This window comes from Pleurodeles waltl, chromosome 11 (assembly GCF_031143425.1).
Source record: "Pleurodeles waltl isolate 20211129_DDA chromosome 11, aPleWal1.hap1.20221129, whole genome shotgun sequence".
Classification (NCBI taxonomy): Eukaryota; Metazoa; Chordata; class Amphibia; order Caudata; family Salamandridae; genus Pleurodeles; species Pleurodeles waltl.
The window spans coordinates 859,734,629-859,750,986 of NC_090450.1; the positions used below are offsets into that span (position 1 = coordinate 859,734,629).

Below are 16,358 nucleotides of genomic sequence, written 5' to 3' on the forward strand. Positions count from 1 at the left end.
AACAAACAAACAAAAAAAAAACACAAACAATTGCACAGCTGCGATCGGGGGGCCAGGAAAACTTTCAAAAGGCCTCGTAAGAAAGGAGAGTCTCCCCTTTCTTATGAGGCCTTCTGAAACTGTTTCCTGGCCACAGCTGCGATCGGGGGCCAGGAAACACCACTAGACGCCAGGGATTTCACTTGGGGGAGTCGGCCCCCTCAGAAAAAGGGCGGCCCCCCCTACCCCCCCCCCCCCCCCTGGGGCATATTTTATAAAAAAAGAAAAAGGGTAGGTTCCCCCTGGGTCGATAACTCCCCCCCCCGGGGAAATTTGATTTATAAAAAAAGAAAAAAATGAATAAAATAAAAAGACAGGGGGTCGCCCGTGGGCAGGGTGACCCCCTGTGGCGTCAATATATTTTTTTTTGATGTTGTAGGGTTTCCCTGGGGGCCATTTTGTCCCCCAAGGAACCATACAACAACTAAAAAAAAAATAGAACTATATATAGATCTATATATATATAGATATATCTATGTAGATATATCTATGTACATGGATATATCTATAGATATATCTATGTAGATATATATATATATAGATAGATCTATATATATCAATCAATCAAAGAGATTTATAAAGCGCGCTACTCACCCTTGAGGGTCTCAAGGCGCTGGGGGGGAAGGACGGGGGGAGGGAAAGGGGCTGGGAGGTTCACTGTTCGAAAAGCCAGGTTTTGAGGCCCTTCCTGAAAAGAAGTAGGTTTTGGGTCTTGCGAAGGTGGGTTGGGTGCAAGGTAGGAGAAGGATCTGCCCCCGGTGGTGGTGTGTTTGATGCGGGGGACAGAGGCGAGAGAGAGGTCAGCTGAGCGGAGGTTTCGTGTAGGGGTGTGGAAGGTGACTCTCGTTGAGGTAGGCAGGGCCTGTGTTGTGGAGTGATTTTTGTGCGAGGATGAGGATCTTGAAGGTGATCCTTTTGTCAATGGGGAGCCAGTGGAGGGATTTGAGGTGTGGAGAGATGTGTTCGTGTCCGGGGAGGTCGAGGATGAGTTGTGCTGCTGAGTTCTGGATGCGTGTAGTTTGCGCTTGAGTTTTAGAGTGGTGCCGGCATAGAGGGCGTTTCCGTAACCAAGTCTGCTGCTGATGAGTGCGTGAGTAACAGTTTTTCTGGTCTCTGTGGGGATCCATTTGAATGTTTTTTTCAGTACACAGAGTGTGTTGAAGCATGAGGAGGTGAGAGCGTTGATTTGTTGGGTCATCGAGAGGGAGGAGTCTAGGATGATGCTGAGGTTGCGTGCGTGGTTGGCGGGGGTGGGTGCAGGGCCTAGCGTGGTGGGCCACCATGAGGGGTCCCAGGTGTTTTTGTGTGGGCCAAAGAGGATTATTTCGGTTTTGCTTGAGTTGAGTTTCAGGTGGTTGGCTGTCATATATATATATCACTTTTGTCAATATGTGTGTGGTTTCCCTGGGGGGAAAAGGGTCAGACTTGTCTAGTGGCAGTTTTAGTGCCATAAAGAAGCGCAGAAGGTTTATATGCCTACTGCAAAGAACAAATCTGTATTTTATGTAAATAGCTGAGTACATTAGAAAAGTCAGCCATTACCTGCGCTATAATACCAATGAAATGTATGTGCGGGGTGGAGGGCGGCTATGGAGAGATGAAGGGCACTTTTGCTGGGTGGTAATGAGGGAATCCTAGGAGGAGGGAGTGGGAGCACCAATAATGATTGTTGGACTGGGCGCAGGAGGTGCTAAAGACTGTGACGAATGGTATGTGACAAGGTGTTTTTTGAGTGTCTTGAAAGAACGTGCTGATTGAGGGAAGAAGCGCAGGTAAGGTGGCCTCTACTGTTGCACGTATCTCACACACACCATTGATTTTGTGACTGTCTACGTAGGCTAGTGTTTTAGAGCAACAGTTTAGCCAATAGCAGAGATGGCATCTTGATGGATGACTGCTGCCTGCACTCGGGTTATAGAGGACCGCTCTGACATAGGATCAGAGACTGAGACATCAAATACTGAGACAGCATCTGAGGGATAGGACAATGGCGCAGACTCTGGGAGTGATTTTTCAGTCGGAGGAGTCCCATTCGATAACTCCTCTTCCAGTACATTATGAGGGAGGTGATGAGGACAGTCCTGCTGTCCCTTCGCAAGCTGTTTGTGCAACTGGGTAATAGTGGGTTAGCCCAACCCAGAGAGCAGGTGAATGCGGCGGCAAGCAGAGAGAGAGAGAGTGCTCTCTTGGGAGCTCCCCAATTTAGTTCAGCCCCAAATTCCACCACCCAAATCGTATTGTGGAGACATCAAAATTATCTATGGCAAAACAAACTGGTTTTGTAATGCAGGCACCTGTGTTTTGGGTCCTGGATTCAGCGGCCAAACATTTCTGGAAACTAGACATTCGGGGGAGTCCACAGAGGTGTGACTTGTGTGGATTCCCCAAAGTTTTCTTACCCAGAATACCCTGCAAAGCAGAAATGTTGAATAAAAACTCTATTTTTCTCGCATTTCTGTCACACAAACTACAGGAATATGCTGGGATCCACAAAATTCCTACCACCCAGTGACTTCTCACCTGTCCTGATAAAAACACTACCCCACTTGAGTGCCTACACCTAGTGCCTGCGTCAGGAATGGATCACCCCAGGGTCAACAGCTGCCTCACGTAAGGACCAACATTGACCGTTGTGTGATCTATTCCTGTTGCGGGCGCTAGGCCTACCCACACAAGTGAGGTATCATTTATATCGGGAGACTTGGGGGAACGCTGAGTGGAAGGAAATTTGTGGTTCCTCTCAGATTCCAGAACTTTCTGTCACCGAAATGAGAGGAAAACGTGTTTTTTTAGCCACGTTTTGAGGTTTGCAAAGGATTCTGGGTTACAGAACCTTGTCAGAGCCCCACAAGTCACCTCATCTTGGATTCCCCTGGGTTTCTAGTTTTCAAAAATGCGCTGGTTTGCTAGGTTTCCCCAGGTGCCGGCTGAGATAGAGGCCAAAATCCACAGGTAGGCACTGTTTTCTATGAAAAAATTTGATGTGTCCACGTTGTGTTTTGGGGCATTTCCTGTCGCGGGCGCTATGCCTACCCACACAAGTGAGGTATCATTTTTATCAGGAGACTTGGGGAAACTCTGGGTGGAAGGAAATTTGTGGTTCCTCTCAGATTCCAGAACTTTCTGTCACCATAATGTGAGGAAAACTTGTTTTTTTAGCCACTTTTTGAGGTTTGCAAAGGATTCTGGGTAACAGAACCTGGTCAGAGCCCCACAAGTCACCCCATCTTGGATTCCCCTAGGTCTCTAGTTTTCAAAAATGCACGGGTTTGGTAGGTTTCCTTATGTGCCGGCTGAGCTAGAGGCAAAAACCTACAGGTAGGCACTTTGCAAAAAACAGCTCTGTATTCTGTCAAAAAATGTGATGTGTCCACGTTGTGTTTTGGGGCATTTCCTGTCGCAGGCGCTAGGCCTACCCACACAAGCGAGGTATCATTTTTATCGGGAGACTTGGGGGAACGCTGGGTGGAAGGAAATTTGTGGCTCCTCTCAGATTCCAGAACTTTCTGTCACCATAATGTGAGAAAAACTTGTTTTTTTAGCCACTTTTTGAGGTTTGCAAAGGATTCTGGGTAACAGAACCTGGTCAGAGCCCCACAAGTCACCCCATCTTGGATTCCCCTAGGTCTCTAGTTTTCAAAAATGCACGGGTTTGGTAGGTTTCCCTATGTGCCGGCTGAGCTAGAGGCCAAAATCTACAGGTAGGCACTTTGCAAAAAACAGCTCTGTATTCTGTCAAAAAATTTGATGTGTCCACGTTGTGTTTTGGGGCATTTCCTGTCGCGGGCGCTAGGCCTACCCACACAAGCGAGGTATCATTTTTATCGGGAGACTTGGGGGAACGCTGGGTGGAAGGAAATTTGTGGCTCCTCTCAGATTCCAGAACTTTCTGTCACCGAAATGTGAGGAAAACTTGTTTTTTAGCCACTTTTTGAGGTTTGCAACGGATTCTGGGTAACAGAACCTGGTCAGAGCCCCACAAGACACCCCATCTTGGATTCCCCTAGGTCTCTAGTTTTTATAAATGCACAGGTTTGGTAGGTTTCCCTATGTGCCGGCTGAGCTAGAGGCCAAAATCTACAGGTAGGCACTTTGGAAAAAACAGCTGTTTTTTCTGTCAAAAAATGGGATGTGTCCACGTTGTGTTTTGGGGCATTTCCTGTCGCGGGCACTAGGCCTACCCACACAAGTGAGGTATCTTTTTTATCGGGAGACTTGGGGAACGCTGGGTGGAAGGAAATTTGTGGCTCCTCTCAGATTCCAGACCTTTCTGTCACCGAAATGTGAGGAAAACTTGTTTTTTTAGCCACTTTTTGAGGTTTGCAAAGGATTCTGGGTAACAGAACCTGGTCAGAGCCCCACAAGTCACCCCATCTTGGATTCCCCTAGGTCTCTAGTTTTGAAAAATGCATAGGGTAGGTAGGTTTCCCTAGGTGCCGGCTGAGCTAGAGGCCAAAATCTACAGGTAGGCACTTTGCAAAAAACAGCTCTGTTTTCTGTCAAAAAAATGGGATGTGTCCACGTTGTGTTTTGGGGCATTTCCTGTTGCGGGCGCTAGGCCTACCCACACAAGTGAGGTATCATATTTATCAGGAGACTTGGGGGAACATAGAATAGCAAAACAAGTGTTATTGCCAGTTATCTTTCTTACATTTTTTCCTTCCAAATATAAGAGAGTGTGTAAAAAAGACGTCTATTTGAGAAATGCCCTGCAATTCATATGCTAGTATGGGCACCCCGGAATTCAGAGATGTGCAAATAACTACTGCTCCTCAAAACCTTATCTTGACCCATTTTGGAAATGCAAAGGTTTTCTTGATACCTATTTTTCACTCTTCATATTTCAGCAAATGAATTGCTGTATACCCAGTATAGAATGAAAACCAACTGCAGGGTGCAGCTCATTTATTGGCTCTGGGTACCTAGGGTTCTTGATGAACCTACAAGCCCTTTATATCCCCGCAACCAAAAGAGTCCAGCAGACAAAACGGTATATTGCTTTTGGAAATCTGACATCGCAGGAAAAAGTTACAGAGTAAAACACAAAGAAAAATGGCTGTTGTTTTCAGCTCAATTTCAATATTTTTTTTATTTCAGCTGCTATTTTCTGTAGGAAAACCTTGTAGGATCTACACAAATGACCCCTTGCTGAATTCAGAATTTTTGTCTAGTTTTCAGAAATGTTTAGCATTCCGGGATCCAGCATTGGTTTCACACCCATTCCTGTCACTAACTGGAAGGAGGCTGAAAGCACCCAAAATAGTAAAAATGGGGAATGTCCCAGTAAAATGCCAAATTTGGGTTGAAAAATGTGGTTTTCTGATTCAAGTCTGCCCGTTCCTGAAAGGTGGGAAGATAGTGATTTCAGCACCAGAAACCCTTTGTTGATGGCATTTTCAGGGAAAAAACCACAAGCCTTCTTCGGCAGCCCTTTTTTCCCATTTTTTTGGAAAAAACGAGATTTTCACTGTATTTTGGCTATTTTCTTGGTCTCCTCCAGGGGAAACCACAAACTCTAGGTACCATTAGAATCCCTAGGATGTTGGAAAAAAAGGACGCACATTTGGCGTGGTTAGCTTATGTGGACAAAAAGTTATGAAGGCCTAAGCGCAAACTACCCCAAATAGCCCAAAAAGGGCTCAGCACTGGGGGGGAAAAGGCCCAGCAGCTAAGGGGTTAAAGTGTGACTTGTAAGCCCACCGGTGAAAGTACTTATTTTATTTTTACTAACTGGCATACACTGACAATAATAACAACTAACAAAAGCTGTTTTTTACTGGGTCAGTAAAATTGTGTTTTGCAGGAACAAGCCTGTCTATAAATAAACTCCCTTATCTCATATTCATGTCTGGAAACATGCTAGAGCAATGAATAAAAGTTACGCTTCAGCTAGTTTAAAAAATATGATTCAATGATGAAAATACTTTTTGCCAATTTTAGTGGAAAAGTTACCCTAGAAAAGTGCATTTTATGCTACCATTCTGAAACACTTCTCCCACTTTATGACAACATGCTTATACTTTTCCCACACCCTTACCCATGAAATAATTAAGAGATTTTTCTACTTCCCTAATTTTTTTTGCATAATTTAGATTTGTTGCATTTGCACGCAATCCAACATCTGCTGCTCATTCTGCAAATTTTAACAAAAATAATTATTTTTACTTCGAAGGATTCAAAAGATACTAAAAACACAGCAACACGTGTTACTGCGCAGTGGATTGCTTGGTCAAAGCCTGACAGGTCACCTTTTGAATGCTTTTTGCTCTAATCGGGTGTTAAACTGCTACTTATGAGGTTCAACCAATGCCTAAAGAGCTATGTCAAATGTAAACATTTCATAAAATGTGCTGTCTAATGTTGTATAATTTGCTATTTCATGTTAGATAATTTACTCAGTCCTGCCGCATAATGCTGGCCTCCCCTACTGCATACCTCCAGTGGCCCTGATTGAGACTAAATTAGTACATATCAAATAGGTGAATGTAGTAATGGACCCTACATTTAAATATTCACTTAATATCTAATGCATTAGAGGCACGCTATCTGAATCAAAACCTGTGAAACAGTACAAAAAAGAGGCTCTAAAGTGGTAGCAGTGAGATGATTCTCCATGGTAGAACGGGTGAAACGTCTTTTTGCCCTGATAAATGGGAGTTTGGCACTACCATGCCGAATGCAAGTCAACAGACAACTGCCTGATTTAAAATTTGATGTTCAGAAGCAAACCTACATCAAAACTAACCACCTATCCTCCCCACTGACTTATGAATACTACCCATTTAGAAATGTAGGTTTGAGGGGAGGAATGTCAGGACTAAGTAAGTTAATTTTGCATGCATGTCCGTATGCAATGTCCTGGGGTGAACAGACATTCCTTTCATGCCAAACCCTACTTTAGAATCTCATGCTTTGATAATGTGTTATTATACATGTCACAAAACTAGCAAATCAAGCAAAGAACTCACCATTTGAAGTTTTATTTGAGCACACACTGATCGTCTGTTGACAGCTGCAAAGCTACTGGTAAATGTCTTTCGCACACAGCCTATTCTCTGCAAAGCCTGCTGAGAATTTCCTTCAAGACCAGCCACTGAGCGACATATGAGTGGAAATTTTGATCGGGTCAGGAACAAGTTCTTTACATTATCCCTGGCAAATATTTAAACATATATATATATATTTAATATTACAGCTTTTTCAGAAATAAAAACATTTTATGTTCACATTTGTTCTACCTAATTTATCCATTGTTGGTGGATACACTATTCAAGCAATCAGTCGATTACTTGGGCACATCACATTTTAAGAAAATTGAAAAGACTCCTTATAAATGGAAATAATTTTGAGCTACAAAGGTCAAAGTTCTGCTAATCATCATATTTATTAGAAAGGCACATGTATGAGTCAAGGTTAGACCTATAATCCCATCTTTCTTGAATACATATGTAAGAGTTCAATTGTTCATGGATGCATGGCAGTCTAAACAAAACTTGCATCATACTTTTCTCAGAATTGATTCTATAGTGTATTTCCTATCTTTTTCTCTATTTTGATTTAAAGCACTTTAATATATAATAGAGAGTGTACATATTTTTATTTACACATGAAAATATGTACTCACTGTTGCTTGTACTAATATAATAGGGTTTCCCACGGTTCCCTCAACTAGGTAATGTAGAGTTAAATGTTGTTGTGGCTGCCATCCTCAACACATAACAGCGCCACTTCATGTGTTCTAGACAGGGTGATGCCTGTGTCCATCATTTTATACTTACGTTATTTTAAACACTGCCCAATGATGTCCTGTGGCATCCTGGAGCTGAAAATGGTGAATCAAACCCTTCCCTAGATGCCCCTTGGTCTTAATCACCGCACATGGAAAATGGTACACTAAAGCTTCACAGTCCTAGACATCACCAGCAGATGCCAGGGAAAGCAGCCAATGCAGTCTGTGGGGAGCCAGTTCAGGTAGGTTACCATTACATGTGAGGACAGTTATTGTGCCTTTCAGAATGAGGGTAGGTGCTGATGTAGTGGGCAGGCAGTGTGCAGCTAGACAGGAAAACACTTCAGGCACTTTTTGTGTGCTTGTGGCCAATTCTGTAATCACAGCATAGGGCAGTAGGAAACCTCAAATCTGGGAACAGGGAAGAGTCAGTCTCTATATTTACCATAGCACCCTTTTAATAACTATCATAGATACTCACTTTGAGCTGCTACCTGTACCTTAAGACACCATTGTTCTCAAGGCGCCCCAATATTGTTTTTTAAAAGCACAGCAATGTTATGTTATTACTAACTGCAGTCTAACATAAAAATGATGTCTTTCTATGTGAATGTAACTCATGTCATGCTGAAAGGATATATTAAATGCATGCTTTGTATTGAGGAAAGACTACTCCTATAAATAAGCAAGTTACAACAGCACTTGATAGTGTAAATTGACAAGCATGTGATGAATATTGATGTCGAATGTATGTCTTTTATCATTCTCAGTCAGTTTTAAGTCTGCTAGTGTAAAGAATTATTAACAATCTAATTCTGTTTTTGAAGTAACGTCGCTTGCAACATTACAGCAGAATAAATATGAATTGACAATTTTACATCCAAGCATGAAGTATCATTTTAATGTCTTAACAGCAAGAACAATAAAAATGTTATACAAAGGTAACAAAATTACACAGGCATTACTGCTAGATTATACAGAGTAATGCAATGTAACACAAATTTCTTGTGACTGCCACATTAAAAAGCTTTATAGTCAACAATTTGCACACCTAAGATTTCTTCCACAAAGCATATTTTGTCAAATAAAATTAAAGTGTTTTAAAACATACTGTATTACTACTAGCAACTTGCATAATTTTGTGTGCATAATCACACAAAGGCCCATATTTATACTTTTTGACGCTAAACTGCGCTAACGCAGTTTAGCGTCAAAAAGTTTTGCGCCGGCTAACGCCATTCTGAAGCGCCATGCGGGCGCCGTATTTATTGAATGGCGTTAGCCGGCGCAAGCAGACCGGCGCTGCCTGGTGTGCGCGAGAAAAACCACGTACACCAGGCAGCGCCGGCGTAGGGGAAAAATGGCGCATGGGCGTCTTAAAATGGGGCAAGTCAGGTTACGTCAAAAAAATCGTCGTAACCCGACTTGCGCCATTTATTTTCGACGCCCATCCCCCATCAACATGACTCCTATCATTGTAAAGATAGGAGTCATGCCCCCTTGCCCAATGGCCATGCCCAGGGGACTTCTGTCCCCTGGGCATGGTCATTGGGCATAGTGGCATGTAGGGGGGCACAAATCAGGCCCCCCTATGCCCAAAAAAATTATTAAAAAAAAATAAAAAAATACTTACCTGAATTTCCCTGGGGTGGGTCCCTCCAGCCTTGGGTGTCCTCCTGGGGTGGGCAAGGGTGGCAGGGGGGGTCCCTGGGGGCAGGGGAGGGCACTGTGGGCTCATTTTGAGCCCACTTGTCCCTTAACGCCATGCCTGACCCAGGCGTTAAAAAGCGGCGCAAATGCGCCGTTTTTAGCCACGCTCACTCCCGGGCGTCTCTTTTGCCCGGGAGTATAAATACCACGTAAAGGCCTGGGAGTCATTTTTTAGACGGGAACGCCTCCCTTGCATATCATTAACGCAAGGAAGGGGTTCACGCTAAAAAATGACGCACATTCCGGGAACTTTGGCGCTAGACGCCTCTAACGCCATAGTATAAATATGGCGTTAGTTGGCGTTAGTTTAGCGTCGAATTTGCGTCGAAAAAAACGACGCAAATTCGGCGCAACCAGAGTATAAATACGGCCCAAAGTTCCCTGTGAACTCCACGGGATTACACAAAAAGAGTAATTCTGCATTCAGTGCTATTTCTTAGAGCACAAATGCTCCCTCTCATTCATTTTGGATGCAAGGGAGCTTTATTGCACTAAGAAGTAGCTCTAAATGCCACAGAACAAATAGTGAGTACAAGCGGCTGCTCGTGCTCTCTAAATGTGCTCTTGGGTTAAAATTTCTTTCCAACTTGCTCCTGCATTTAGCACTATTTTCTTAGAACAAAATGCACCTTTGCTTCCAAAATGAACATGAGGATGCATTTTTACACTAAGAAGTAGTGCTAAATACAGCAGAACACACATAGGCCCTCATTCTGACCTTGGCGGTCTTTTCGCAAGACCGCTGAGTTACCGCCGCGGTGAAGACCGCCGACCGCGGCGGTGTGCCGCTGTGCGCATTCTGACCGCTGGGAGCGTTCCGCCGGAAAACCGCCAGCAGCCACACTGGCGGTCAGCGGGAAAGTGGAGACTGGTCAACCTCCACCGCCACGCCAGCAGAACACTGCCCACAGAATTACGACCCACATTTCTGTGTGGCGGTCTTCTGTTGGCGGTCTTCTGTTGGCGGTCACGTCCCTATGGCTCCCGTCGCCTCCCGGAGGACCAACGCACAAGGTAAGTTGATCGTCCGTGAGGGGAGGGGGTGGGGGGGTGTTGTGTGATGTGTGCGTGCATGGGGGTGTGCGTGTGAGTGTGTAGAGGGGGTGTGTGAGTGCGTGTATGCGGGCGGGGGGTGCTGCTGTGTCTATGGGTAATGTGTGCTGTTCGGCAGGTGCGCATGTCGGCATGTATGTGTGCGGGTATGTGTCCCCGTTGTGTATGTGTGTGTAGGGGGTGTGTATATGTGCATGTTGGGGGTGTGTGCATGTCGGGGTACATGTATGTGCATGTCGGGGTGGGGGTGGGGAGGGGGTTCGTACCACCTCTGGGGGGTGGCAGGGGGGTGGAGGGTGTGGGGGGAGGACTCGGGTGGGTAGTGGGGGGTGGGGGAGACTCCTATCAGTGCCAGGGAAGGAATTCCCTGGCCCCGATAGTGCTTACCGCCATGGTTCGCACAGCGGTTCCCGCCCGCAAGAAACCGCGGCGGTAGGCAGGGTCATAATACCCTTGGCGGTCTTGGGACGACCGCCGGGCCGGAGTGCGCAAACTCCAGCCCCGCGGTCATGACCGCCGTGGCGGTCGGAGTGGAGAAGTAGCGGTCGGTCGCGGCGGGGACCGCCGCGGTCAGAATGCCATTTTTAATACCGCCGGTCTGTTCGCGGTCCGACCGCCGTCTCTCCGCCGACCGCCAGGGTCAGAATGAGGGCCATAGTGGGCTAGAGGAAGCTCATGTTCTCTTGCAGTAGGATTTTTCCCCCCAAATTATGTGAGGAGTAATTGTGTAATTATTTGTAATTCCGAATCAAAGAGTAACACAGAATTACCAAAATGACTGATTACTCTGGCATAATTGAAATTCTGCCCAGCCATAATCAGGACATGGCATGATATCTCACCAATTGGGGAAACGTCCTAAACAACGACTTCCTAACAATGATTACGTTTACAATGCAAGAGTAACCACACTTGCCGGAACAACAACTGCCTTTTTCTCTGCCTTAACCATGTGCTGAACAACACATATGCGTGGTTAAGTCAGAGAAAAAGGCAGAGTGGATTAGGAAAGGCCATGGTCAGGTAAGTGGGGCTGGGGCAGGGTTGGGGTGTAGTTTTTAGGGATGGGATGGGGGAGTCAGGGTAGTTTTGTTTTTAGGGGCAAGGGTGGAGAGGTTGGGGTAGTTTTGTTTTTAGGGGCAAGGGTGGAGGGGTTGGGGTAGTTTGGTTTTTAGGGGCAGGGGTGGGAGGGTCGGTTGTTTTTAGGGTCAGGTAAGGTTTTAGGGCTCAGGGTGGATGAGGGGTGTTGGGATACTTTTGTTTTTAGGGGCGGGGTAGGGACGTGAGTTAGTTTTAGTATTAGGGGTGGGGTACTTTTGGGCCTTAGGGCAGGTGGGGAGGTGGCATGCTAGAACCACGAATGCCGTTCCCACACAGGCCTTTACTAGGCATGCTTTTACAATGAAAAATTGTTGTAAAGGCATGCGTGGTAAAGGCATACGTGGTAACAATGCGGTCGTTGTTCCAACCGAGTTGTTCAGGCATGCGTGGTACTTGCATGCGTTGTTCCATAATACAACCCACCAATTGACAAAAGTTGTCTGTTTGTGTGTCCCCTGCAACGAAGATGCCTACATAAAATTCCTGCCAGAAATGCAGTGTCTTATATGTCTTGGATAACTCTGCTTTAAATGTATTTCGCTTAAATTGCGTGCCTTACTAACAGTTTTTTAAGTCATTTAATCCTTTTTAATACCTTATCTTTTCACTGTAGTTTGCTCTGTGCACTTCTTTGGAGCTATTTCTTCCACTGCTACTTCATCACCCCCTCTTCCTTATTTCACTTCCCTCTTAAGAATTGATTCTGTCTTGCTTTATGTCCCTGCTGTTTTTAAATATTCCAGGGTGAGATTCTGCTCTCCAACTCCCTTCCTGTTTGTTAATTCACCTTGTGCGATTCCCTCTTCAGTCAGGACATTATAGATGTTCCGCAGGTCATTCACATTTTCAGCACTGCCAGCCTCTTTATTCCTGCTGATATCGATTTCTCCCCTGCACACCTTCAATGACGTGACACCCATATTTGCATACAGTGGAATACTACCTGATTTGATATAACTTTCATGGCATTTATGAAATGTTGCAATTTTGTTTAGTCACATGGTTTTGTTTGCACAATTGTCTTTTCTTTTTGACATGTGTGGTGTTAACTTTCTGTCTACATTTTAAGGTGTTTCTCAGTGGCGGAAGAAAGGCCCTAACAGCCACTGCCGTCCGGTTAGGGGAGTTCCAGTGGGCCCTCTCAGAACAGAACACTGTGCACAGGTGGCAGGCCCCTGACTGGGTCCAGAAAGAGAGGGCCCCCTCCAGTTACCTTGCAGGGGGCTCATCAAGTTTTGTTATGCCACCTTCAGAGGTGCAAACTCCTGGAGTCACACTTTCTAAGTACTGATGCCAATACTGGTGGGTTTTCTTAACCACTGAAATTAATTTCCTGAAAATGTAGAACGTTTGGTAACATAGCTTCTTATCTTATAGCTATGATCCTATGGTCTTGAGGTTTGCCAAGGAAACGTGCATGTTTCCTTGAAATGGGATGCATAGAGTTTCAGGTCTAACACAATATCGAAGTACCCTTTGGGTGCAGTTTTGCATAATCAAGGAAAGATTATGGTAATAATCTCATTGGTACAGCAAAGGGATTTACATTTGCTCTTAAAATGATATGTCACTATCGTCTTGAAACAGACACATTACCACTGCAACATTGTGCATCCTCAGTTAAATTATTTTGGTCAATTTACTAGATTCAGTAGATGTTTTAACCTGTCTGTTGGTAGTCATAAATAAGATGGATAATCAGTAGTACAAGGATTGGCTTGAGCCAGCAGGTAGGAGAAAATAGAGTCCTCCAAAGTAATTCATATCTGTTGCTAAGCATTATAGAACCACGATTTATTTGAGGCTCTGGGGTAAAATATTGCAGAGTTACTGTTCTAAATCCAGTCTAAATATCACTGTGAAAAGTGCAGACAGGAGGGGGGTTATTATTCTAACTTAAGCCTTGCAAACATTGAGGAATGTGCATACTTTGGGTGGGTCAGATTTACTATTCTAACTCAAACCAAGCAAATATTGAGGGAAGTGTATACATTGGGAGAGTCAAATTTGCTATTCAAACTCTAGTCTAGAATTGAGAAAAGTGCATACATCAACAAGTAGGTGAAATTTACAATTCTAATACCAGCCTGACAAACATTAGGGAAAGAAGATATGTTCTGGGGAGGGAGGTTATATTTACCATACTACTTCCAATCTTACAAATATGTTGGGTAAAGTGAATATACTGGCAGGGCCAAATTTGCTAACTTTACTCTAATAAACATTGCAGAAAGTGCATACATCGGGAGGGTTTGATTTACTTTTCAAACTCCAGTAGAACGGAAATGCACCACAGAAAAATAAATACAACTAAAATTGTTTGAAAAAGTAAATTTAAATAAATCCTGAAAACTAACACAAACATCAGATTGGAATAGGTAAAAATTAAAATAATCTCTCAACCCCACAAAATAACACATACACGTAAAAGAATAGTAACACCTGAGGATAAAAAATGATTTTTATGTATTTTTAATTTAGGTATTCTTAATAGAAGCACTACTCACTCATTTCCCATTATAAACCACATACCAATACAAACACAGAAAGTAGTACTAAACAATAACCAAAAGATCAAACACTAACATCTTAAAATATGAAAACAATTAACAACAAATAACACACATTTTACTAATAACAATATTCCCCCCAAGCCCAATATAAAACACTATTGTTGGACCCAGCCCTTTCTGCATGATCACCCCAGATTTTTGCCTTTGTTGCTGAACCAGCTTGTGTTGGTATTAGGGCTCTGTGCATTTTTTCCCTGCTAACTAGTGGTAAAGTGATTTCGCTCTCTTCATAAATCACAATACATTATATTTACTTATAAGTCCCTAGTCAATGGTACTAACTGTACCCAGCATATTTAAATTAGATTCTACTAGTGACCTGCAGCACTCATTGTGCCACCCACTAATGTACCCTGTTAAAACATGTCAAACTAAAGTGTGGTTTTAAACTGTCATTTTGGTATGATAAAATAAACCATTTGAGAGGCCTAAGCATTTTTAATAAGATTAAATCACCCCAAAGGTAGGTGCAAAAGAGCTATAGGGCAGGGTACATTGCATTTAAAAAGTAAGACACATGTATTTAATGTTTACATGTCCTAGCAGTGAAAAACTCCAAAAATATTTTTTCATTGTTGTAAGGCCTTACTCTCCCATTACCTAACACTGGTTTACAGACACGGGCTGGAGTGTTCCCATGGGGAGCAGGGTCAAGACTGATTTGCATATGTCTAGGACGAGCAAAAAACATTGGATTCAGGTCTAGATCTCTGACTGGGGGTTAATTTTTGGCATAGCTCAGCATTCCATCAATCATCTTTTCTTTTAGCATTTCTTGCCCTGAGTGGGCGGGTAAGCCCAGACGTGGGTGTCCTGCTCGCCATACCACCAGAGTCAAGCTAGCCTGGCTGATGAGCGCAGATACCCCAAAACTGGTTCCAGGATGCTTCTTTCCGTTCCTGTGAAGACCTTGCCTGACAGTTCGGGCTGGACTGTTCCTATGGGAAGGAGGGTAAAAGACTGATTTCTTATGTCTGGGTCCAAACTGGAATGGCATGGTGAGCAAAAACAAGCACGTGTCAGGCCCAGATCTCTGACTGCCATTGTTCAGCTTTCCGTCTTGTTCAGCTGTTCTTTTTAGATCTGTACACTACAGCAACGCTCAAACTGCTGTTCATGCTGAAAGCCTCCTCCTCACAGCCTCCTCCGATGTGAACAGAGCTCTTCATGCCAAACTTCAGAAGGCAACTCTTCAGCAGGATACCCTATTCTCTGAATTTGACCCGCAATCCATCACTATTTTCACTGAAACCTTTAAAATTGAATATCTCTGGTTGTATTGATTGGATTTTTGTCAATCTGGTATAATTGTCTTTATTCAAATTTACTTGTTGTTCTAAACTGGTGTGGGATTTTTCTTATGTTGCATTTTCACTTTGTTACTGCTTATCTGCTGCATAAATACTTTACACATTACCTAAGCCTGACTGATTTTGCCCCAGTCTACTAAAAGGTGAATCACATGTTAATTTAGTGACTTTTGAGGTTCACCCTTAAAAGGACTGTGGTTGTTGCTTGAGTGGGACTTCCACCATCCTCAACCAATATCTCAATTTCTTGCAACTATCTATAAACAAATTCATAATATATTAACTTGAGAAATTAATAAAAACAGTATTTTTATAAATAAAAACAATTAAACATATACATAAAATATTAAATTACCAAAAGTATATTTATCAGTTTAACAACATGTACATACCCACTACATGAATACTCAGTAAGCCCCACTACATGAATTTATATTTTTCAAATAAATTAAACTTTTATTTGACATGTAAATGGATAAATAATGTGCTTCCCCTGGGTTCTTGTGCTGTCCCTGTATAATGTTGTGTGGATGACACTGTTTTAATTGCCAGGATAAAACTTGGATTACAGAAGCTCCTTGATAATTTAATGAACTTTATGAACAACAGGGATATAACAGTTAATCACTCCAAAACTCACATCACGACATATGGGCCAAGGTCAAAAAGGGAAAAGTTTTTATTTATTAATTCAACCAAAATTGTACCAGTCCCAGCTTTTCCCTATCTGGACATACTTTTTGATGATCATAGCACATGGACTCAGCTTGGTGTTGCTACTGCAGCCAAGTTTGCCTAGACTGTAGAGGGACCTTTGAAGTATATGAAAAACCTAGGATCAAA

The 16,358-nt window shown here is 43.4% G+C and overlaps 1 protein-coding gene across 1 annotated transcript in view; it reads right to left on the bottom strand.

Moving 5' to 3' along the window:
- Window positions 1-16,358, bottom strand: part of MYO18B (myosin XVIIIB) — a 1,377,385-nt gene that overhangs the window by 826,371 nt on the left and 534,656 nt on the right. Inside the window, exon 16 of the mRNA XM_069214702.1 lies at window positions 7,008-7,191. Within this exon, the coding sequence (XP_069070803.1) occupies window positions 7,008-7,191 (184 nt within the window). The remainder of the gene's footprint in view (window positions 1-7,007; window positions 7,192-16,358) is intronic.